The sequence below is a fragment of the Zymoseptoria tritici genome, chromosome 1 (genome assembly GCF_000219625.1).
Source record: "Zymoseptoria tritici IPO323 chromosome 1, whole genome shotgun sequence".
NCBI classification, from domain to species: domain Eukaryota; kingdom Fungi; phylum Ascomycota; class Dothideomycetes; order Mycosphaerellales; family Mycosphaerellaceae; genus Zymoseptoria; species Zymoseptoria tritici.
Genome location: NC_018218.1, coordinates 1,506,640 through 1,530,102, shown reverse-complemented (window position 1 = coordinate 1,530,102; position 23,463 = coordinate 1,506,640). Strand labels below are relative to the sequence as shown.

At 55.4% G+C, this 23,463-nt stretch overlaps 6 protein-coding genes across 6 annotated transcripts; 2 read left to right on the top strand and 4 right to left on the bottom strand.

Annotated features, from left to right (window-relative positions):
- Positions 1-1,077: 1,077 nt before the first annotated feature.
- On the top strand, positions 1,078-4,518 carry MYCGRDRAFT_88982 (Ca2+-modulated nonselective cation channel polycystin; the record flags this gene model as incomplete). The annotated part of the gene is made up of 1 exon (XM_003857557.1): positions 1,078-4,518. One exon carries the CDS (start codon positions 1,078-1,080, stop codon positions 4,516-4,518), a length of 3,441 nt encoding a protein of 1,146 aa, XP_003857605.1.
- A 432-nt stretch (positions 4,519-4,950) lies between these two features.
- MYCGRDRAFT_65395 (uncharacterized protein) lies at positions 4,951-5,700 on the bottom strand (the record flags this gene model as incomplete). The annotated part of the gene is made up of 2 exons (XM_003855997.1): positions 4,951-5,335; positions 5,401-5,700. The coding sequence occupies 2 exons, from the start codon at positions 5,694-5,696 to the stop codon at positions 4,951-4,953; spliced, it is 681 nt and encodes a 226-aa protein (XP_003856045.1).
- Positions 5,701-6,378: 678 nt separating this feature from the next.
- MYCGRDRAFT_33192 (uncharacterized protein) lies at positions 6,379-7,506 on the top strand (the record flags this gene model as incomplete). Its single annotated transcript, XM_003857558.1, has 1 exon — positions 6,379-7,506. The coding sequence occupies one exon, from the start codon at positions 6,379-6,381 to the stop codon at positions 7,504-7,506; it is 1,128 nt and encodes a 375-aa protein (XP_003857606.1).
- Positions 7,507-8,119: 613 nt separating this feature from the next.
- On the bottom strand, positions 8,120-8,820 carry MYCGRDRAFT_65387 (NEDD8-conjugating protein UBC12; the record flags this gene model as incomplete). Its single annotated transcript, XM_003855996.1, has 2 exons — positions 8,120-8,562; positions 8,624-8,820. The coding sequence occupies 2 exons, from the start codon at positions 8,727-8,729 to the stop codon at positions 8,120-8,122; spliced, it is 549 nt and encodes a 182-aa protein (XP_003856044.1).
- A 505-nt stretch (positions 8,821-9,325) lies between these two features.
- On the bottom strand, positions 9,326-13,182 carry MYCGRDRAFT_106945 (uncharacterized protein; the record flags this gene model as incomplete). The annotated part of the gene is made up of 2 exons (XM_003855995.1): positions 9,326-12,896; positions 13,060-13,182. 2 exons carry the CDS (start codon positions 13,180-13,182, stop codon positions 9,537-9,539), a joined length of 3,483 nt encoding a protein of 1,160 aa, XP_003856043.1.
- A 3,608-nt stretch (positions 13,183-16,790) lies between these two features.
- On the bottom strand, positions 16,791-19,223 carry MYCGRDRAFT_102151 (uncharacterized protein; the record flags this gene model as incomplete). The annotated part of the gene is made up of 4 exons (XM_003855994.1): positions 16,791-18,278; positions 18,328-18,710; positions 18,784-19,009; positions 19,064-19,223. 4 exons carry the CDS (start codon positions 19,098-19,100, stop codon positions 16,831-16,833), a joined length of 2,094 nt encoding a protein of 697 aa, XP_003856042.1.
- Positions 19,224-23,463: the final 4,240 nt, after the last annotated feature.

Genomic DNA, 23,463 nt, shown 5'->3' with positions numbered 1-23,463 from the left:
CTCCTGCAGGCCTACATACGTACACCTACCCTCTTCAGCAGTCTCCTCTTCCAAGCGAGTCCCATATGCAGTGACCCACGCCATGTACGGCGAGCATTGCTACGGTCGCATCATGATCTAGGTGAATAAAGGCAAGAGACTGAGAGGCTTCTCTTCAATACCCAGGAACCCCCACCGACCCGCCAACACACCGCACCACTACTGCCGTGTCACCGACTCGTGACCGACCTCGAGAATCCATTTTCGCGCGCCACGCCCCAACATGGCGCATCGTCGGTCATTGACTGTCCGGCACTGCATTGAAAAGCTGCAAGTCAGCATATCCCCGCAAGGGTGAACGTACGAACCGATGCCTTGATTTTTCTGGGAGCCGCGGAATGTCGTTTGTACTGCGTCTATTTTCCGCCCGTCCCGAAGGATCTCGACTTGCAGACTGCGAATGCGGTACGACACGGACACGCCGTTCGATTGTGCGATGATGGTCTCGTTGCTTGTGCTGCCCTCACCACGCTCGTGTGTACACGACTCACACGCACATGCGGGATCCAGAAATATAGGCGAGATTCATGCACACGCCCTTGCTAGCCTGGTGCCCTTTCCCTGGAACGTTGCTGCGCGGACCTCGTCCAAGGTAACGTGCCTTTCCTATGATTTCCCACTGTTCAGTGTTCAGGCAACATCTCGTCAAGTCATTACCGTTCATCGGCATAGAAATCTTCAGCGTTTCATCCAAACTCGCCTGACAGGCACGGGCGTGCTACCCTCCATACTTCTCTTGGCACACTGATACAGCAGTCGTCCCATTCTCTATCGTCCCAGAGATATGCCCTACGAAAGCGACTGTTCTCAAAATCCACCGACCGGAAGCCGTTGCCTGCTCAGCATCTGGCACGCTCACATTCATCTATGCTGTGACACATCACCTGCTTACTGGCCAAACCACCATCACCTGGCACTGCAATGTCATGCCCGCAACCCTTTACATTGTGCATTGATCTGGATTGATCCTATGCTACTCACATATTCACTTGATTTATCCTTTGAGCAGAGTTCTGAGCTAGCTTGCGTCTAGTCCTCATGCCAAAGCTTGCGTACATAGCGCTAGCCTTTATTGGCTGCGCTGCGTCAGTCGAGATACGAAGGGGACCATATGAGGTCCGGCACTTGGAAAGGAGGAATGATACCGGCGTGTATCAGACTGCACGTTCGACAGTCTCAAATGCATCCTCGGTGTCGAGACTGAGCGATCTCTCGGAGGAACCACCACTGTCCGCAACAACAACTGCAACAAGCAGCGCAGGTAGCCAGGACGAGACTCATTCCTCCTCCTCATCATCATCATCACGGCCAGTACAGACCACAGAAGCAGGTAGATTACCCGCAGTCAACACCACTGTCTCATCAGGATCATCGTCGGCCTCAACGTTGCGCTCAGCAGCTGCTGCAGAAGACACACTATTGTCTAATGCGTCAAACACGAAGGATGCCATGCAAGATACTCCACTCGATGAACCAGCATCGATACCAGCGACGGGACTCAATCTCGCAAATGGCACATCCGGATACAACTCATCAATAGCATCGCCATCGATACTCCCGGCCACTGCAGAGGCTGTCCCTTCATCAGACTACACATATATCACATCTAGACTCCGACCTTATGCAACCGGAGCTTCTGATCTGTTCGCCAACATATCGAACGGAACCAGAATATCCTCGGGCTACCATCCTCAAGTCACTGCCACCTACCGACCTACGGGATATGTAGGACCTCGACCGAACCAGACCTGTGGTGGAGCTACGGTCAACATCGTTGGAGCCTCTCTCGACTGGTGGTATACTGAGACCTACACTCAAGTCGATTCAACGTTCGTCGTGCAGCTCGACGACAAGAACTCATCGACAGCATGGACTCTGCTGCCAGCCACTTCAACCTTCGATGTTACAACCGCTGTGGCCAACCCGACATGTCTTTCTTCCACTGGTCTCAATCCTAGTGTCAACGAAACGGAAGTCCTGTATTCCTGCGTTGATACTCCAACTCCCACCGCTGTGGCCACGACTACACTCGAACAGACAGCATACAAGGATATTGATGTCACTACGTCGCGAGGAGATATTCCTGATGTCGTGACCACTCCAACACCAGCTGCTATAACGGTCGCCGACAATTCTGCCACGTACTCGGCCGGCACTCCGTTCGTTCACTTCTCACATTATGAAGTCGTGAGCAAGCGGCCGTTCCGCTATGGTTACGGTCGTGTTGGGTGCGCCGAGACGACGAGAGTACATACATTGTCTACGGCAGGCAGTTTCGAGTACACTGGCGGCGATGTTGACGGGTCATATGCCGCCGTCGCTGGCGACTTACACCAGCTGGTACTCGGCGATCTTGGCGAGCACACGGCAACCGCCGGTTCATTCGTCGCGGAGCCAACGGTCGTCGTGGTTGTCGAGAAGATCGTGGCCGCCGCGAGGATGTTCAAAGCCATGCTTCAACCATCTCAGGCAGTGCTCGAGCTGCCATCGGCGACTCTGCCACCTGATATGTCTGAAGTGCCAATCACACCAACAGAGGCGGGCACGACCTGGGCGCCGGTCGCGCCTCACATCGAGCGAACGGCGAGCGAGCTGGTGGTGCCGACTCCGAAGCCGACCATAGCAATGACGACAAGAGTCAATAGTCCATTTGTTGCGCATGTTGAAGGTCACGATATCACCCTCGCCATTCCAGTTGATCGTGCCACACCTCAAGCAGTCGTGACGGCAATCTTCAATGGTGCGACTGTCACTGCTACTGCTGTTAAGAATGGTGGAGGAGATTTTGGAGGCATCGTCTCTGCCGTGGCGGAGGTCGCTCGACCGGACAACGCCTTGGAGGTCCTTAGCAATGCTCAGCTTACGTACTCAAAGCCGAACAGGATTGCTCAAGCGATTGCTTCCGCGATGGGCGATACGAGCGGTAAAAGACCAGCTAGACCGCAACAGGCTCCCATCTTGACCATTGGAAATTCGGTCTTTACTGCGTCCGCAGCTGGCGGCGGTGGGAAAGCAGTGATAATTGGTGGACAGACTCTGTCTGCAGGAGGACTTCCAATTACTGTTGGAGGTACACCAGTCTCACTCGCCCCAGGAGCAACAGAAGTGGTTGTTGGAACTTTGGCCTTTAAGATCGACACTACTCCCAATCCAGGCATGGTCGCCAACATACCACTCATCACTGTCGGATCGAGGACTATCACGGCCAACGCAGCCACGCAATTCAGACTGGCCGGAACCATCCTCACACCAGGAGGTACCGCAGTCGTTTCCGGCACAACAGTCATTCTAGAATCCCACGCAAACCGAGTTGTGATCAATGGGCAGACATCCTCCCTCTCTCCTCCAGCAATAACTCTAGCACCTCTCATCACCCTGGACGGAACAATTTACCAGGCCAACATCGGCACAACTTATGACATTGCCTCTCACTTTCTCACCCCAGGCGGCGCTGTCACCATCTCTGGAACCACCATCTCCCTCCCTCTGACCGGTTCAGTCCTTTTCGTCAATGGCCTTGCCCAACCCACAGCCCTCGGTGGACTGCAACCAAATATCCTGCCAACCATCACCGCTCCACCGGCGCTCATACTGAATGGCAACTCCTACATGCCCAACGGCGCCGCAGCCTATCTCGTCTTCTCGCAGACCCTCACGCCGGGCGGCCGCATCACCTATACCAATACCCTCGGCGGAATTGAAACCGTTTCCCTCGACGCATCTCTGCATACGCTACTCCACATCTCCGACTCACAAACTCGCACATCTCTCCTTTCACCCATCGGCGCATCACCCGATGGTGCACCTGTCCTCACCATTTACGGCAAAACTTACACGGCGCAAGCTTACTCTCCTGGTATGGGCGCCACATATATTATCGCCGGCCAGACTCTCACAGCAGGTGGTACAATCCTGCACACCCTACCCTCAGGCGAGACGGAAACAATCTCCCTCCTGCAACCCGGCACTGCGGTCGCCATTACAGGCCCAGAAGGCCATGTAACCACCTCTACAATCCTGGACGCCTACGCCGTGCTGCCCACTTCCCCACCACTGCTCATTCTTGGAGATGAAGTATTCGCGGCGATCAATCCCGGCGCAACGTACATCATCGATGGACACACTCTCGTCCCAGCGGGGAACGAGGAGACAGTGACGGTAGACGGAAGAACATACCACGTCAGTCTAGCGGCTCAAGCGACTGCTTGGGAAGTGAGTGAAATTGGAGCTGCAGGCGGGACGAGGACGGAGGCGTTGTTTCCGGCGAGGATGACGGGGAGTACGTTTGTGAACTCTGCGGAGGCGACGCAGGGGTTGGCTGCCGAGACTGGTGCTGCGGGAAAGATTGGCGGTGGCGGTGGGACTGGAGGAGTGGCTGGTGATGGAGATGAGAACATAGGGAGCGGCTTGGAGGTGAAGAGATGGGTTGCGAGCGGTCTCGTTGTCGGGACGACCTTTTTTCTTGCGGTTTGGCTCTGATTAGCCTTGGCCCGAAACCTCTCCTTTGAAACAACCTCACGACATCAACGATATGACGAATATGGATTAGAATACAAGAACGGTGGCGCTGCGGAGGGAATACCGAAACGGAATGACAGAACGTAATTGGCAACCTGGGACGAACAGGACATATGCGACACACAGCACGGGAGCCGAGAATCAGAGCGAAGGCCACTCAGAGGCTCTGGCTCAGATATGGAACGATCGGACGATTGTACGAGATAATGTTGGATTAAGGAGGAGTCTAATGGTTTCGACACTCCATCATGAGTCTTCGACTTTTCTATTTCTATCACTCAAAAACGACCAGATGCCAGCGTTGCTCAGCAGACTGGTATGCGGCTTCACCACATTTCCCACATCGTCTCAACCTTCCCTCTCACTGCTCTGTTCCCTTTCCTCTTTAGCAGCTCACTCCGCAACAGGAAACCCGATCCCTAATAACATCGCCGGCTCATCAATGCTATGATGCTGATAACTCAAAATCCCCACCCCACCCGGCTCCATCATCAAACTTAGTGGGAATTCCAATGGGTAGCCCAGCCACCGCTTTGCGAACGCTCGCGTGAGATGGCCGTGGGCGACGATGATTACATCCTTGGGTTCCGAGGAGGTCATGTGTTCGGCATGGAAGGCGCGAATCTTGGAGATGATGGCGTCGATGCGGGACGTCACCTGAGCGGGTGACTCGCCGCCTTCACAGCCATCACGCCAGATGTCCCATGGCTTCTCCGTGTCGAGATTTTTTGCCGTGCGTTTGGCGCGGATTTGGTCGGTTTTGATGCCTTCGTACTCACTAAACGCAGGTCAGACCATGCCTGTATTGTGACCGCTTCATGCCTGGGAGAAGAAAAAACCTACCCATAATCCCACTCTGCCAACCCTTCTTCGATCTCGTACCCCTCTGTTCTCCCGCTCAACAGCTCATACGTCTTGATCGCTCTCGTGCGAGGGGAGAGGTACACCTTTGCGACTTTCGCCGGATCAATGAGTTTTCCTGGACCGTAAGCCATCCGGCCTGTAGCTGTGACTTGTGCTTCGCCGTGGGAGGTTAATGGGATGTCGGTTTTGCCGGTATATTGGCCACTCTTTGACCACTCTGTTTCGCCGTGGCGGAGGATGAAGACACGAGGGGTCGAGGCGTCTTTATCGGGCATGGCTGCTTTTCTCTATGTCTGAGAGGGTGAATACATACAGTGGAAAGATGGTCATGGTTTGCGTGTATACTCCGAATCTTTCGGTTGAACGCCGGCAATTTGGAGAGCATCATCGTGAGTGTCTGTTGGATAGTACCTGCGTCGAACACGCCAATGCATTGGATCGTACATTCGATAGTATGTGGGCAACTCTGCTAGAGTCCTGCCATCCATACGTTTTAATGCAATGCCACCGGACTGGAGAGGAGATGTCGATGTAAGTGGCTAAATGGCACGCCCTTTCCTCTCTGAACGACGCTCGGACCATGTACTTCACGAGACCAAACCCACCTCACTTCGACTCTTGACCCTTCTTCCTTCGACATTCACTCACGATTCCACTAGCAGGGGCATCGATCAAGCTAGCTGGCTGTGCATCGATTGAGAGCATCCGCTCTTTCGACTCTGTCACATCTTCTGACCATCACCGATGAAAGCAACATAATCCATCCATTGGATCATTGCCACCATCGTCCAGATCGAGGACTTTGAAACAAGGAACAGGACAGTCTTCATCGAGTCCACCAACATCATGGCGTTCAATTTGGATCCTCAAGATGCGCTCGCGTACCTCCGCGACACTGTCTCATCCTTCCGGCCCGAGCAGATCATCGCCGACCTCCGCGCCCACCTTCGCAGTCCCATGAGCAACGTCAACCGCATCGCTCCAGCCGGCATCGTCTCAATCTGCTTCTTCATCGCCATCTTCACCATCCTCCTCTATCGACATCTCGATTACACCTCGGACCAGAACCCGACCGACCGCTCCGGTGTGGTCCACAACCCAAATGCTCCTCCCATTCCGCCTCCCACCGAGATCATTTCCATGCGCATCTACCCCATCAAGTCCTGCCGGGGCATTGAAATCGACAGTACCCGTCTCCGCAAGACTGGCCTCACCCTCGACCGGAACTGGATGTTCATCGGCCTCTCCGACCGCACCTTTCTCACCATCCGCGGAGATCCCTCCATGACGCTCATCGACACAGCCATCATCTCTCCTCCCTCCGGCGAGCAGCAACTCAAAGTCTCCATTCACGGTACCTCGGACTCCATCACCGTCCCCGCCTTCCCCTCCAAAGCCTGGCTCGACAAGAACACCACCCTCTCCACCGTCTCAATCTGGGGCTCTGACACAGACGCCTATGAATACTCCGAGTCCATCAACGCCATCTTCACCAAGTTCTTCAAGAAACCCGTCGCTCTGGTTTACAAAGGTCCCACCGCCCGCAACGTCGCCGTCAACGGCCGCGAAGAACTCTACGGGAAACCTGTTGCGCACAAATTCGCCGACGTCATGTCTCTACAAGTCGCATCGCAGGCTTCGATTGACAACCTCAACTCTCGTCTCGGGCACAAAGCCGGTTCTCCAGATGCCCTGACGATCGAGCGGTTCCGGCCGAACATCATCGTCGCCGGCCGCCCCGACCACCCATGGGAAGAAGACACCTGGAAACGCATCCGCATCACCACCTCCTTGCCAAAGGAGGAAGCGATCTATAAAATCGACTTGGATGTCGTGGCGCGATGCGCTCGCTGCCAAGTTCCCAACGTCAACCCAGACACGGCGGAGAAGCACGCGCACCAACCCTGGGATCAACTAATGAAGTTCCGACGGGTGGATGAAGGCGGCGCGGCAAAGTGGAAGCCGTGTTTCGGCATGTTGTGTATTCCGAAGAGCGAAGGGAAAGTCGAGATTGGCGCGAAGGTGGAGGTGTTGGAGACGACGGATAAGCATTTGTATGATAAGAGAGGTTTTGGGGAGCTGTAAGGGCCCGTCCGAGGGAGGGCAGGTTTTTCTGTCCGGAAGCTTTCTACGATTTTGATGAGATGTGTATATGTATGCTATTTGACTGTGATGAAATGAACGTTGCTCGTACATTCGCGTCTTCGCTTGTGGCTTCCTCCCTCATCACTATCCAACTGATCCCAGAAGATTTTCGTCTGATCGACGTTCTCTCTAGCATACTATGACACGAGCTGACGAGTAGGCCATTGTAAAGAGAAACTTGATGCCTACACTTGCACAAGCATGCATGTGCGCTCGCCTTCGCGTACCTGTATCTATGTACTCGCGACGAATCTATCTCTCGCCACTCGTTGCGATTTCGAATCGTGCTCTCGTGCGACACCAGGTGGCCCTCGAAGTGGTAGGCCGCGCAGTCATTGGAAGCTGGCGGAGTGACCGCAAAGCAAAGGCAAAAAAGCAATCTGGTATCTCATGAATCTCGTTTCCGTGTTCTCGCGTATCCCACGCTCATTCCCGTCTTGATGTATAGCGAACCCGACCGTTCTGCACGCCTTCCCACCGCGCCGATGCTCTTCAACATCCTCGCCCTCTTCACCCGCTCACACGGAGCCACGACCCAGGTATCATGACGATCCTACTTCATGACCCGGTCAAAGCTCTCCGCCTTGACACTCCCACCCGCCATCGCACTCCTCACATTCCTCTTGAACCGATCGCGATCGCTCATCAAATCGTTCGCCGCGTCCTTGTTCAACGGATCACTCGCGTTGGGCTCCAGGAACAGGAATTGCAGTCCCACAATCACCGCGTTCAGGTTGAGCACGGGTTTCCAGTCTTCGCGGAGGATATTGAGGCACACGTTCCCTTCGAGGTCGATGTTGGGGTGGTAGATCTTCTCGCGGCATTTGACTTTAGGCGGTTCGTGCGGGAAGTTTTGCGAGATGACGAAGGAGAAGGTGAAGGTTCCGGATTTGTAGAGGCCTTCGTCTGGGGTCAGGGTGAGGGTGAAGTTGAGGATGTCGTCGGGGTTGGGGAAGTGGGTTTTCATGGTGCTGCCGAGGGAGAGTTCGGAGAGATCTGCGAGGTTTCCTTGTCAGCGAGTGTTGCTGATACGATGTGATGCTCTGTGATGTCCTACCCTTCTGTACTCGCAGTTGAGCGGCTGTCACCTTCTTCTTCTTCGTTTGTCCTGCTGCTGCCTCATTCTTTTGCTGCTGCTGCTTCATGCTCCATATCTTCAGCATCCTGACGGTTGGTGAGGCGCAAACGGCGCAACGCGGTGTGGAAGAAGGTGGCTGAGTGATGAAGTCGGAGGTGATGGAGGAAGCTGGTCAAGACCGGTGCTTCGATCAGGAGAGGAGCGGAGTGGAGTGGAGTGGAGGTTGTCGGAGTATGATCCTCTCGGACGGATGAGTGTCGTTCGCTTGTGTCGTGATCGTGGTCGTGATCGAGGGTGAAGTGTGTATCGTAAGTGGCGGTAGATAGATGGACTAAGGTAGAGCCCCACTGCAGGCAACTCCGACTGTCACGCGAGCTTTCAGAAGCCGATCCGACGTGAATTTCAGTCAATGTTCACTCGTTGTCAAAGTGGCCCAGAGACTGAGCAAGACCGTGTTGTTGCTAATAGTCGGTGTTTTGGAAAAAGAAAGCAAAAGTGACGCAGCGAAGTGAAGCACTTCCATTAGAGGACGGACCCACTTTCGGACGCCTGCACACGAGAGTGCACCTTGATGAAGATAGCATATATGTGAGGTGCAGATTGTACCAATTGCGGCACACAGAGGGCAATACTACAAGACAGACACCCAGCTACATCACAGCTGTTAACAGGACACAATAGTTTCAGGATACCATTGCAATTGCAGGTCCTACAGAAGAAAAGAGCTACTAAGGAGACTCAGGCGTAGAGAGTAGAACCCATCCTAACGCCGTATTGCACCATCCAATCCCATACCGTTGCCAGTTCCATTGAAGTCGTAAAGTGTGTCAGTCTGAGCCGCCCTCGATCCTCGTCGTTGCTCTCATCCGCCTTCAATATTCTCCATCCCCCCTTAAGCTCTCCATCCCGAAGCGACCGTCTCGGTGTCGCTCGCATCGAGGATGTCATACTCCTCATCCGTCATGAAGCCATCACCCTCCTCGTCACTGTCGTCACCATCCGCAGAGAAGACCTCGAGGTCATCGTCGTCCAGATCGACGAAGCCATCATCCGCCTCGACGGATGGGGAAGCAAGTTCGACCGGAGCCGAGGCAGCGGGAGTGGCAGTGGTCTCGACCTCGCCATTCTCATTCTCCACGTACGCGGCCTTGGCCTTGGCCTTGAGAGTGGAGCTGGTCGCCGACTCGTAGGTCGAGGATGAAGGAGATTCCTTGTCGAGCTTGGGGAAGACCATCTGAGAGTCAGACAGCTTCTCATCGGTCTTCTCCTCAGTCCTCTCCTCCGACTTGTCTTCGGCCTTGTCCTCGGTGATTGCCAGCTGCGCAAGGATGTTCTGCACCTTCTCGTTGTCCTTGGCCTTCTTCTCGGCCTTCTCGGCCTGCTCACGCTCCACACGGGTCTTGAGGATGTTGGCCTTGATGTGGGCGACACGGAGCTTGAGTGCTTCGCGGCGTTCCTTGTCGCCTTCGGTCTCAGTGGCACGCTGATAGTTCTCACGGGCAACTGCAGCTTTGGCGCGGGAGGTGTCTTGTTGCTGCAGGTGTTCGCGCTGAGCGTTCATCTGGGCAATCATCTGCTCGCGGCGAGACTTCTGCTGCTCCCGCATGGCGGCGAAGCGGGCGGCGAGTTGGGAGCCCTCGTTGGAGGCGGAAGCGGAGGCTGAAGTGGCGGCGCCAGGAATCGAAGCATTGGCATTCGATTGAGCCAGGAAGGACGGCTGGGTCAGTCGGGACTGGTACTGCTGGAGGGCCGCCTGATGCGTCTGCTGAGCCTGCTGCTGAGCCTGCAACTGAGCTTGACGCTGAGTCTGAATGCGTTGCATGAGCGCCAGCTGAGCTTCTCGCCCATTCGCAATCTCAGCCTGTTGCTGAGTCTGCTGCTGGGCCTGCTGGGCACGCTGGTTCACCTGCATCTGCTGCTGAAGCGCGTGAACATCATTTTGGTTGCGAAGCTGGCGCGCCAAAGCCTCGGCCTGCAATCTCTTAACCTGCTCTTGCTGTGCGACCAAGCGCTGAGCTTGAGCGTCAATCTGGGCCTGCTGCTGTCGAGCCTGCATCTGAGCGTCCAACTGAGCCTGTATCTGAGGCAGATGGTGTCTGCCACCGTGGCTGGACATCTCTCTCGCATGATCGGCGAGGCGGTGGGCGGGAATGAGACATCGAGAGTGCATTCCTTGCAGACTGTGCATTGCCTCCGACACGGAAGCAGCAGGAGCTGATGAGACCAACCCCTCGGGCTTCTGCACCTCGATGTCGCACCACAGGCGGTGACCGAACGGAGTACCATCGGCCGCCTTCAGGCGCCAGTAGCTGATGCTCTTACCCTCACGGCTAGGAGCCTTGAGAGTGACGGTGAAGCTAACCTGCTCGCCAGTAGCGACAGGACGGCCCACGACGTTGCTCTCCGTGGCGTCGGCAATGGCAGCGACGGAAGCCGGATGAGCGTTATCGACGTTCAGCATGTTGTCACCACCAACATAGCGCACGCTACAACCCGCGGGCCACGGCGTAGGACCTGGGTTGACGAGAGTCCAAGTCTGCGTGAAGCGGACCTCGGGGAGAAACTTCATGCCGTCAGGAACGATGTCTTTCACAAAGTGAGCGTTGAGCAAAGCAGCGTTTGTTGCTGGCACGGAAGCAGGAGCCTCGACAGTGACCTTCTCGACGAAAGTCTTCACCGGAATCGGGATTGGCATGGTCTCCTCATTCTTGACCTCAGTGGGCATGATCTCGGCGACGGTCTGAACAGGCGCAGCAGCGTTGGCTGAAGTGGACTCCACTGGCGATGTGGAGCGACGATCGCCCATGACTCGGACATTGCCGCGGAGGTCCTCATTCTCAGTCGAGACGTTGACGTTGCGGACCGGGGTCTTGAGCTTGATCAATGGATGAGTGCGGTTGTGGTGGTTGCCAGGAAGAGCCTCGCAAGCCGCGCAGAAGTCGGTGTCGTGGCAGATTGTGCACTTGTAGCGCACGCCGTGGATGTACGATGGCTTGGACTGGCCTTCGCAAAGAGGTCCGTCACAGTAGATGCCGAAGTGGCGGACGGTGGGCTGGACTGGAGATGCGATAGGCTTGTAGAGAGGTGCGAAGCGGTGACGCGGGTGGGTCGAACGGGCGTTCTTGACGCAGTCGTTGCAGTAGTCCCAGTCAGGGCAGTTCATGCACTTGTGGCGCACACCGTAGATGTTCTTGTTGCAGCCATCGCAGATGGCGTGATGGCGAACGTTTCGACCGGCGGTGAGCTTCATCTCGGCCGCAAGAGGCAGGATCATGTCTGGAGTGGCAGCCTCGAAAGCGTGAGCAGGGTGGTGGCCGTGTTTGTCAGCGGTGTGGCAGTTGATGCAGAGATCAAAGTCATCGCAGTCGATGCAAGTGACGAACTCTTGCTCGGGGAGAACAACGACGCAGTTGTTGCACGTGCGGGTTGGTGTGGGCACCTCCTCGGAGAGCATCTTGGACTGCTCGGTCACGAATGATCCGGGCATCTCAGCCTCTGGCTTGGTCACAGCGGGGGCTGGCGCAGGCTTGCGGGAGATACGCTCGGTCTCACTGGCGACGACACTGCCGTCCTTGATGAAGCGCTTGATGAGCCAGTGACCCTCGCCACGGCAGTGCTTGTTCTTTCCAACGCACTCCTCGCAGAGGTCGAAGTCACCCGAGTCACAGATGGAGCAGTGGTAGTGCGCGTTGGCCATGGGCTTGTCGCACTCGTTGCAGTAGACGGACCAAGAGTGGCCGGGAATGACGGCGGGCGTGATCACTTCACGAGGATGGAGAGCGAAAGGCTTGTCTGGGTGATCAAAGAGCTGGGGCGTGCGATCGGTGAAGGGCTGTGGGACAGGAGCCTCGTTGACGAGAGTCTGCTGAGACGCGCGAGCCTCGCGGAATTGGAAGATACCGCTTCCGACAGAGCGGCGATCGAAGGCGGTCGAGTCACGCGGAGAGTTGGTAATTTGTCGAGTGGTGTTGTCAGTCTCTTCTGGCATCTTCGCTGGAAGCGAAACAATGACGGGCTCCTTCTCCTCGACGACCTCTTTCTTAATCTCCTTCTTGTCCTCCAGCTCGGCCGGCATGTTCGCCGGGGTGACGGTAGCCTTCAAGCGGAGCTTCAGCTTGGCCTTTGCGGCGCGGATGAGAGTCTTGAAGACTTGTGGGTTGGACTCGTCGAGAGTGATGTAGCCGCCGGCGGAGTCGGAGTAGCGTTCGAGTTGCACGTGTTGCTCGGGCTTGATATCGAGGACCTGGCGGAGCTGGTGGGAGATGATGTGTTAGTACGTATTATTCAACCAATATTCGAGAAAAGTTGTTTGAAGCATTGCAGAGCACTGTGAAAGGCAGAATGTGGAATGCTGGTGTTGGAGTGGTGCTGGTGCTGTTTCCAGGCACCAAGGCGACGAGGCTTATCTCACATACCTTATCAGGCAACACCGACGCTCCGAGATCCTTCAAGGGGAGCTTGAGCTTCTTGAGCTGGCCGTTGACGGCGATCTTGATGACGATGGGAGTGTCGATGGTGACGGCGTGCGGAGCGGCCATGTTGGGTGGTTGATGAACGTGTGAGGTGCGCGAAGTGGTTGCTGATGTGAGGCGGTATGGAGTATGACGCGGAGAGGCGGCCGTCAGCTGCCGTCGTTTGGAGAGGTGTCCAGTCGGTGAGGTCGAGGGGATCGTGGCGATGGAGTGATCGAATGCACGGAGATGCGCTCCGTCGAATATGTGATGGATGAGGAAGATGATGCGGAGGTGGCAGAGAGAGAGAGAAAGAGAAGCGGTGGTGGTGGTGGTAAGGGAGTTGGTGAAGCTGGTGCAAGGCAGCCGAAGGGTGATGCGAGGCGCGGAGCACAGAGGGGGGGAGCTCGGGGACTGGGGTAAAAGTGCGCTAGTAAGCTAGGGCGAAGTCACATGTTCCGGTCAAAAAGCTGAATGGAAGAAGAAGCAAGTCACCGGTCTGTCGTGACACCACCACCACCATCACATTCACACCATCATGCACTTTCGAAGAGGAGATCTCGTATTGGCATGAGATGGTCTATACATCAGTACAAAGAACCTTTTGTCGTCTCCGTCTGAACTCCAAGCAACCAGAAACAACATCCTGTCAATCTCGATCAGGGCAGTCCGATCAATGCCCGTGGTACTACCCAACTGTAACCTCAAACCGGACAACTGCATGAATCCAGCCCAAGCCATGGACCCGCTCACCAATCATCCATGGAATACAATCGCATCGCGTCTTTCCTTGCCTCATTCCATGCGTTGTTTCAAACACGCTGACTGTACCACGTCAAGAGCGGCCGCATTGAGGTCTACCCGCAAGCTTCACGGATGAATGCGTTACATACATATGCGACCAACGAGTAGCACTCACCGGTCACTCTTGTTTGCTGCAAGCGGGCGTGACGGCATGTGGCGCCATACTCGGCAGCATGTCAAGGGTTCGGCGAGACGGTGGGAAGGACAGCGAGAAGACATATAGCAGCCACATAGGCAAATGATAAAAGGCTTCAACAAACTATTCAACTGCAACGCTAAGAATCAAAGACAAAGTTCATTCAACAGCCAACCCACAGATCCAAGCCGGGCGCCCAACGATTGACAATGCGAGCGAACGCCCTCCAAACGCCCTCCAAACGCCCTCCAGACGCCCTCCTTCTCACTGTCCGCCAGCATAGAACCCTCCCGCCGATCCGGAAGGATAGTAGAACCCCGGCTGCCCGCCCGGCTCCGGCCCTGGCGTCGGCGGCAATAGTCCAGGCATCGCATAACTCGGGACGAAACTCTCGGCAGGTTGATAGTCTGCTCCTGCGCTACCGCCTTGCGCAGGCTGTTGGGCAGCGTCCCCAGCGGGCATGTAGAAGACCATGCCGTTGCTCTCGTGGGCGACCATGCCCGAGGGAGCGGCGGCCTGTTGGGCATCGACGACAGAGGGTTGAGGTGGTGGTTGCTGGGTGGGAGTGGAGAGCATGTAGTTTTGCTGAGGCTGATACATGGGCATTTGTGCAAAGGCCGGACCAGAAGGATAGTAATAATTTTGGGGAGGGACGGCATATGGAGCGTAGTATGGGTTCGGAGGATAGCCCATCATGTTCGGAGGTTGGAAGGACTGGGCATGGACGGCTTGTTCGGGAATGCCGGAGAGTGGTGTGCCAGAGGGAGGCTGTTGTTGAGGATATGGGAATTGCTGACGAGGAGAGAAGAAGTTCGGAGGAGGCTGATGAAAGCCCGGCTGTTGTTGCTGGTCGATCATATGCGCGGGCAGTTGATTCTGGAAGGGCTGCACTTCTTGACCGCCCGGAGCTGTTTGGAGAGCGGCAGGAGACTCAATGCCCGTAACAGAGATCGTCTTCTGCGGTCGAGGCTGATGCACTGTTGTAGTAGGGGTGCCTTGGAACGTCGGCTGTTGTGGAAGCGGGAAGGAATACATTTGCATCCCGGTAGGTGTGTGAGGTCCTGAAAGAGGTCCCATAGGTGTGCCAGTCGCCGACAGATGTGATTGTGAGCCGCCATGCGACAGTCTTCCCATGTTACGAGATGGAGGCATTGGACCTCCGCCGTACGAACCGACCGGAGAAAAGGCATTATCCCGTGATACGCTGGCAAAGGACGATCGACGGCTGGCTGCGATGCTCGCCGCGTACATGCTACCACCGTACATGCTCGTCCGTCGACTCGAGTAGCCGTGTCCCCCATTACTACGCTGGTACGCATTACGTCCAAAGCCTTGCTGATTGGGCCGCATTTGCCTGGGAATGAAGATGAAAGACCGCTCCGGGGAGGGAAAGATGTAGCGTTGGGTCTGCTCTGGCAGCGACACACGGACTGGCTTGTCCCTACGAAGCGGTGGTCGATGGTCCGGCAGGCGAGTGTAGCTCTTCCAGGGAACTTCCGAGAAGACGATCGGCGCCTTCATGCCTGCCAGGAAGACCCGGATCTGCACTTTACCGACCAGCTTTGTGTTGGAAAACGACAAAACTTTCTGCTGGTTGGCGTGCGGCGGCTGAGGCCTGGGGAACAGTCTGTTCGAGTCGTCCCGTCCACGCTGCCCACCAACAGAGCTTCCAGCCTCATTGATCGTATCGTGCAAATCGTGCTTCCATGGCTGTTCCGCCGCTTTCTCTACTGGACCCATGTAGTTGCCCTGCTGGAACGGAGGTCCAGCATTTTGTCCGCCCCGTCCGCGACCTCTTCCGCCGTATGCACCTCTTAATGGTGGGCCACTTTGTCCTTGATGTGATCGCGTATCGTGCATAAAGAAATTGCCACGGTTGGGGATAAACGCCGGGTCGGCGTCTCGTTTTCGTCGATAGTCCTCGTGGTCCCGCCTCAGCCTCTCTCCGGCAGTCTGCACTTCGTGTCGACCATTCGACGAAGACTTAGGAGCGGTCGTAGAAGTTTGAGCAGCCGCGCCTTCGAACTCAACAGCCTCACTGTCACCTCCAGTATCCTGAATGGCCAGCCCTTTCATCATAGCCTCAGTATCCGCCGTGGCCTTGAACCCTCCAGTCCGAGTCTGCGCTGCTTGAGCAGAGGTTCTGCTGTCTTGAGCACTCCCAGTCCGCTCAAGTTTCTTTCCACCCCTCTTGCCTGCCTTCTTCGTAATCTTCCCCGTCGAGCCCCTGCGACTGACCGCATTGTGGTTCTCTTCCTCCTCTTCGCCAACGCCCCTTTCTCCCGCCCCGACACTACTAGTCTCCACCTCGTCATCGCCCTCCGAATCGCCGCCTAACCCCGAGCCCTCACTCATCGAATCGTCCAAGATAACCGGCCCTTCCTCATCTTCTCCTTCATCCTCGATGCGGCGCCGACGACCCAGGGTCTTGGTAGAACGTCCAGCTGGCATATTGGGCAGTTCAGGTCTATCAGGGCGTCGTACGTGGCACCAGGAGAGCTTGCCGGCACGAAGCTGTGAGATCTCGAGATGTGTCACACGAGGAGCCAAGGATCAAGTAGGAGCAAGCGCGCGGAGACCCAGCTGCGGCGCAATCATCTCTTGGATGATATGAGCGGCACGCAACGAGTTGTGATGGATAGGAAAACCAATCAATCAATGGGTGGATTAATGCTGAAGATTGTTCCACGCTTCGACGTCTGGGCCAGGAAGTTGCGAGGCGAGCCAAGAACGTATAAGTCGTGGGACTGATTCTGAAGATTTTGAAGACGGATTTTCTGTAGCTATTGTCGCATCTACGCGCTCTCTTTCCCGAGCTTGCTCAACTCCTGCAAAAAGCTGGTGGCATTCACCAGCTCTGTACTTCCATACACGACTCTCTTCCTTCCCACTGCACCAGCCGCGCCGCCAGCACCCGTCGTGCGTTTCGCCCAATCTTGCAGATTGCCGTATTCATCCATGCTACCACCTCCCACCGTGAAAACGATAGCTTCACTGAAACCCTGCCTTCGCTGTCCAAAAGAGGGATCAATACCCCTTGACTGCTGAGTGCCAGATCTGGCGTCCTTCGCGGTAGGTGGCATGGTGCCACGCGCATTGGCAGAGCGAGGGTCGAAGTAGAGGAAGCCTTCCGTCTTTTGCAATGCGCTAGTCGATGCGTTCTGTGGATCCATGAGACTTTCGGTGATTTTGGTAAGGGTGAGGTCTTTATTGGCTGGAAGAAAGTTCTTGACCCCGGAAATGAGGTTGTCGAAGTTGGCTCCGAGTCCGGCGTCCTTGAAGCGGTCGGTGAGGCGAGAGGAAATCGAGCTGAAGCCGCGGAACAGCTCGGTCGATGCTGACGAGGCTTGTGGCTGCTGTGTTGGCGCTGAAGAGATCATGGTCATCCGTGTAATCTCACGGACCCGGCGGATGTATGTGAGAGGTGTTGTGTCAGCTCCCGACGCCTTGAGTGCTTCCTCAAACTGCTCCATATCAGAGCGAGAGAGGTCGGTCTCAGTGCTGAGGAACCAGATGACGAACAGTCGCAGCTTGTCAGTAGGCTCCTTGCCCTTGTCCGCATCCTTTAGCAGTTCAAGCATTTGCGCTTTGGTCTGCTTCTTGATGTCTTCTTCCAATTGGTAGAAGTTGTCAAGCTGTCTGTCCTTGATGCCCTGCAATAGCGCCGTCGCAATATTCATATGCATGTCAAGCAATGCCTTGCGTTCGCGCAGCTCTGGGAGTAGCGTGATGGCAGCTTTCAAGTGTTGTGCTGAAGCACTTGTGTCGTTCTGCAAGTCCTCGATCGAGTTTGCGCCGGTCTTCTTCGTGATCTCCGCAGCATCATCTTTGTATCGAGTCAACTCCGTGTCGATGTCCTCGGCCACTTGCGGGAATGGAACACCGGCGTTCTTTCCCCAGAAGAAGTCATTCTGGTTGAGATCGTACGACTTCTTAATGCTACCTTTTCCTGGTGTGCTTTCATCTGCCGGTGTCTCGACTGTGATGCGATTCAAGTGCATGCTTAGAACGTCATGAATCAACGATTGATAGGTCCATGAGTGTGAGAGCATGGGCACGAGATCCACGTTGCGATCGACGATGATCAAGATTGGTCTTGATGAAGGGTTGCCCGCCGCCGCCCGCGCACCCGAGAACAGATTGTCCTTGGCATTGAGGATGTGATCCCTCAGCTTTCGATCCAACTTGGCAGCAATCATCTCAGCAGCTCCGCTCTTCGGACATCGGATGATAGGGATGGTGCCTGATAATTGTTAGCAGAAGCCCTCGCCAAGCTATATTGCAGTCCCTACCCATTGTAACCGCAACACTGAAAAGACCGCTGACAATGCGATCGACATTCGTGTCAATGTCCTCATCGCTCGTTTGCGCGCTGTTCATCGTCCAGTATGTCTCCTTGCCCATGCCCAAGCTAAAAAGATTCGGCTCGCTGACGATAAAGTTCAAGTATTGGTCGAAGACTTGGCTGATATGCTCAGCAGTACCGGATTGAGCCGTCTGTGTTGCAAAGTCTTCCAGTAAAGGCCGCGGTATCGAGGAGAGGAAGTTGATATATGCCGGCGAGTATAACCCTTTTTGGAGGTCCTGTGTGATGTGTTGCAGATTCGCTGCTGTGGGCTCGACCAGATATAGCACGGGCACGTCTGGAATCGCATGCCGTTGGCCATTTATGTTTCTGATAGCGATTGTCAGCACATTGTGCATGAGTCTTGGTATCCACTTCAACCGTGGTCACTAACTGCACCTACAGATGTATTGTGACTCCCCAGCTCCTTAAATCATTCACCCGCAGCACACTACTGATCACATCTCGTCCAAGATTGTCAAATACGAGGACCTTCCATATCGGCTCTCCGTCCGCATTCAAGATTGGGGTGGAATTCGAGGACAGCCCATTCGCGTTCGAGGAATCGTTCGTAAGATCGGAGGTGTCTGCTGGGACTTGGTTGAGGTTGAGGATCCGCTCGATCGACGCTACTTCGTGTCAGTCTTCAAGTCGTCGAATGCGTGCTGAAACAGGATACGAACCCACTTGGCGATCGCGGAGGGATTGGTAGGAAGACATGTCGAGGCTGGTCGCCAGCCGGGTCTGCGTTCAGCGCATGGGCGATCGGAGTGGACTAGATGCAGGCGTGATGGTAGCAGCCCGTTGGAGTCTCTCTTGCTCTCGATTTCGTTCGGCCAGGCACCCGTTCTGCTTGTGAGAAGACCACCTTCATATGATCATCCCAAGTGAATGAACAAGTTGCTGGAGACATACCTTCTGCGCGCATTCCGTGCTGAAAGTTACGCGCATGCCGGGTCGATCCCGCGTTGCCCGCAGCTTTCCTTTGACGAACCGCCGACCTCTTTCCATCCTTCATCCCCCAAACAATCCACTCCTTCACCAGTTCACCACCTTCAAACCCCCTTCTTCACCCACCAACCACGTCCGATTCACTAGACAACCTTTCTTGCCCTTTAATGAGTACGTGATGAGACTGATCTGGCATTGACGGCGTTCTTTTAAGGCGTGGGCGTATCGGAGGACTGCTTTGGAGAGCAAATTGCGACGGGAACAGGTCACAGTGGTCTGTCTTGCGCGCAAACTAGTCCCACTTGACTGCACTTCTCTGCACTGCGCTCAGCGCTATTCACGCATTGTCGTCGACATTAAGTCACGGCGTGACCCATCAGTGTCCCCTCACCACACAGAGTACACCGGGCGGGCGAGTTGAGGCGACCGCCGACCAGCCAGCTTCGTGGCGAGTACCTTACGAGTATCACCACACACCTGCGCGCGGAGAGAGCACGCGCGCCGCCAAATCCTGACATTGACCGCTTCTCGCTACCTTACGGCCTCAGTACTCCTCCCGTACTTCCCGTACTGAAACAGTACCTTGCGTTCCGGACAGCCACGGTCACAATACCTTACACTGCTCGCTGCAACTCTTCTGTACCACTGGCAGACCAAAGGGCGGGCTGACTCTGATTCTCCCTTTGCCGGTCCGGATTCGGTAATCCCGCTTGTATTCCGAAGCTTGGCGAATTTCGCCCGCAACGAGAGCGGACATGGATCGGATGCCGGCAGGTAACAACCTTGACGGATACGCAAACAATTCACATTTGTTCGGCGACAGCCAGCAGCCGCAGCAACATCAGCATCAGCAGTACAATGCATATGAAACTCCCTCTTTTCTTTCGACCTCGGCCGACTCCAATCACAACTTCGATGCTTCTTGGGCCGTCAACGGCAACGAATTCGCCGGACCCCACCATTCACGTGGGCTTCAAGCTACGCCAAACTATCATGTGCCAACCAGCTTCAACAATAATAATGGTCAGGCTTCACCATACGCCCGCAATGCCAACCAAAGTCCACCGCAATTCAACCAGACGAGTTTCGCGAACTACTCCGCCCAGCCACAGCAGACCTACCAATATCGACCACCACCACAGCAGCAGCAGCAGCAGCAATACGATCCAAGTCTGGTCACACCATCAACCGGCACGACATACAACTTCTTCGATGCTCAGCATGGCAATGCCGGCACCATTGCACCGCAAGCACTTGATCGGGACACATCTACCAGGCAGATGTACCCATACGTTGGTGCGGGCTATCAGCCGTCCAACCTCAATCAGGCACACTTGAACAGGAACCCTCCACCAAACCAGTCTCGCCAGGTGAACCAGAATGCTCTCATCGCTGCCATCCCACAGGGTGCCGATGCCGGTATGTTTGGCATCATCAAGTTTGACGATCTCGCTCGAGCCACCAACTCGGAACGGATGGGGAATTTCGCAAATGTTGGCAAAGAGCCGTATGAGTGGAATATCTCGCGCAGTGCTATCCCAGCATATGTAGCTCGCATGTCACGGAATGAAATGCGACGGCAGACTGGCCACAACCCCAAGGTCCTGGCCAAGATTGGCAAGAAGTCGTCCAGGCAGAAATCGAGTGCTGCGTTGCCAAAGGCTTTGAAGGCATTCTCCACATCCACTTCCTCAGGTCCGCAGATCAAGTATGAGCAAGACTCTTCCAGCGACGAGGAATCGTCAGATGATGACTCCTCTGCGTACTCTGACGACGACGACGAATCCGACTCTCCACTTCCATCAACACGCCCGGACGACTCGAAGGGCGCAGTTGAATACGACACAATCAAAGCGCTCTGGCGGAGCAAGCGCCGAGACTTGGAAGGTGAGGTTATCAGAAAGAGTCTGGTTGACTTCTGGGAAGTTATCAAGACAATCAGAGATCGATGGAAGGTCGACATCGCCGCAGTCGCGGAAGCAGAGCAGAAGAAGCGCGTGGGTGAGCTGCCACTTCTGAAGAGCAGAGTCAAAGATCAGCGCGATATGATCGAAGTGGCCTTCCGGACTGCTCTCAAGCATGGTCATCGGGACATTGTTTCACTGTGAGTACACGCCCTACCCCAGCATCCCCCGGTTCCCTTCGTTTGTTTTCGTGGCAGCGGCAGCGTGCATCATCCTCGACAGAGACATGAAAGGTATTGTTTCAAGTGAACGACGAAGTCGACAAAGTCCACGACCACGCGTTCTCGTGATCATGACCAATGCAAACGAAATGTCGTCTGAACTTGTCTCCTCGCGTGTTCATCTGTTATGCACAACTTCTGTTGCACAGTTGGAACATACACGATCATTCCATCAATGATAGTTGATGCTGCTAAACGAAAGTTCCTGATTGCCAAAGGACATTGCTCAAAATTAAACCGCAATAAAGTGCTGACTTTTTTGTGCCCCAGACTATCGGAGAACACTTCTCTCGTGTTCGTCTGCTATCAAGTCCTGCTTGATCGCTTCAAGGCAGACGATGTCAACGCAGGCATCTCGAAGACCATCCTGGAGACAATGAGCCTGTTCACGACTCTCAACAATACTAAGCTGGAAAAGGTCAATCTCGAAAAGCTCTTGCCCCGCGTGCAGAAGAAGGGCGACGCACGCGTGCAATTCTGGGTCAAGAAGATCCTCCAGAACGCCGAAGCGATCGCCAAGGATGCCGCTGCTCAAGGCGCGCATAAGTCGTCCGCCACGGTCACCGTGAAGCCAGAATCTCCACCAGGGAAGCGTGCGGGCCCCGAGCCTGTCGCCGGTGTCAAGCGAAGCGCCGCAGCATCAGGAGATGGCGGAGTGGTGAAGAAGTTGGCCACCGGTTTATCGAAAACGAACGGTGCCACCGCGAATGCGAAGGTGAATGGAGCTTCGGTAAAGCTCGCCAACGACGCGACTAAAGTTGTAGCGTCTGCCACGGCACCGGCAGCAGCCCGCAAGACCGTTGTCGCGAAGCCCTCGGGATTCTTCTCCGGTCTGCAGTCGGCAGCCAAGAAACCTGGCACGTCAAACGCAGACCGCAACGCAGCTGCATCCACTGCCGCCAAACCAGCCTTGACGACCAGACTGGCTGGCAAGCCGGCTGCCACTGCCGCCGCACCTACTAGGCCTGCGTTTTCCTTTGCAGAGACTATGGCCAACCTGGCGAAGCCCAAGGAAGAGAAGATCGCACCAAAGCCACAGAAGGAGGAAAAGTACGAGAAACCCGAAGATCGCGCAAAGCGTCTGCGAAAGGAGCAGCGACGTAAGCTCCACGTTCGTTTCAAGGAACGCGAAGAGCTTGTCGAGATCCGGTACTTTACGCATGATCCGGATGAAGAACTTGGCCATGATGCCAGCCAAATGCGCGACATGTCTGATGTTGGAGGTGAAGGCCGCGTGCTCAAGCAGCATAAGGCCATGGAAGATCTCGACGACGAGGACGAGATCATGGAGGATGTCGAGACTCTGCTAGAGTTCAGCCCGCCATCCCTCGTCGATTTCAGCGTCGTCGATGAAGATGAGCGCAAGCGCAACTATGCTCCATTTGGTGGCGGTGAGATGCAGCCCGATTCAGCTGAGCGAGGCAAGCGCGAAGCATACGAGAACAGCACACTCTTGGTGTTCTACCCCAACCCGAGCGACATTCCATCAAATCCTCGCGAGCCTGCAGATCCATATACTGGCGATTCGATGACTGTACAGCGATTCGGAGACATCGAGCAAAAGTATGCAGACCGTGCGATCCAGAAGAGGTTGCAGAGATTCCCGAGGAACCAATATCCCGGCCGCATCAATAACACCAGTTTCATGATGCCCCAGCAGCCACCTGCGCCCTCCGCCGCTCCTGCCACGGCCGCACCAGACATTTCAGCCATCCTAGCCTCTCTCAAAGCCGCCGGAACATACAATCAGCCCCAACAGCAACCCGCTCCAGCATATCAATTCCCAGTCCCCGCCGTCCCGGCTCCGGCTCCGAATATCGACCTCGCCGCCATCCTGGCCAACCTTGCCCCACAAGCTCAACAGCAGGCCAACTACAACGCCAATGGTCCGTCCGCAAACTTCGGTCAGCAGAGTTCATATGGCGGAGGAAGTGGTCGTGGTGCGGA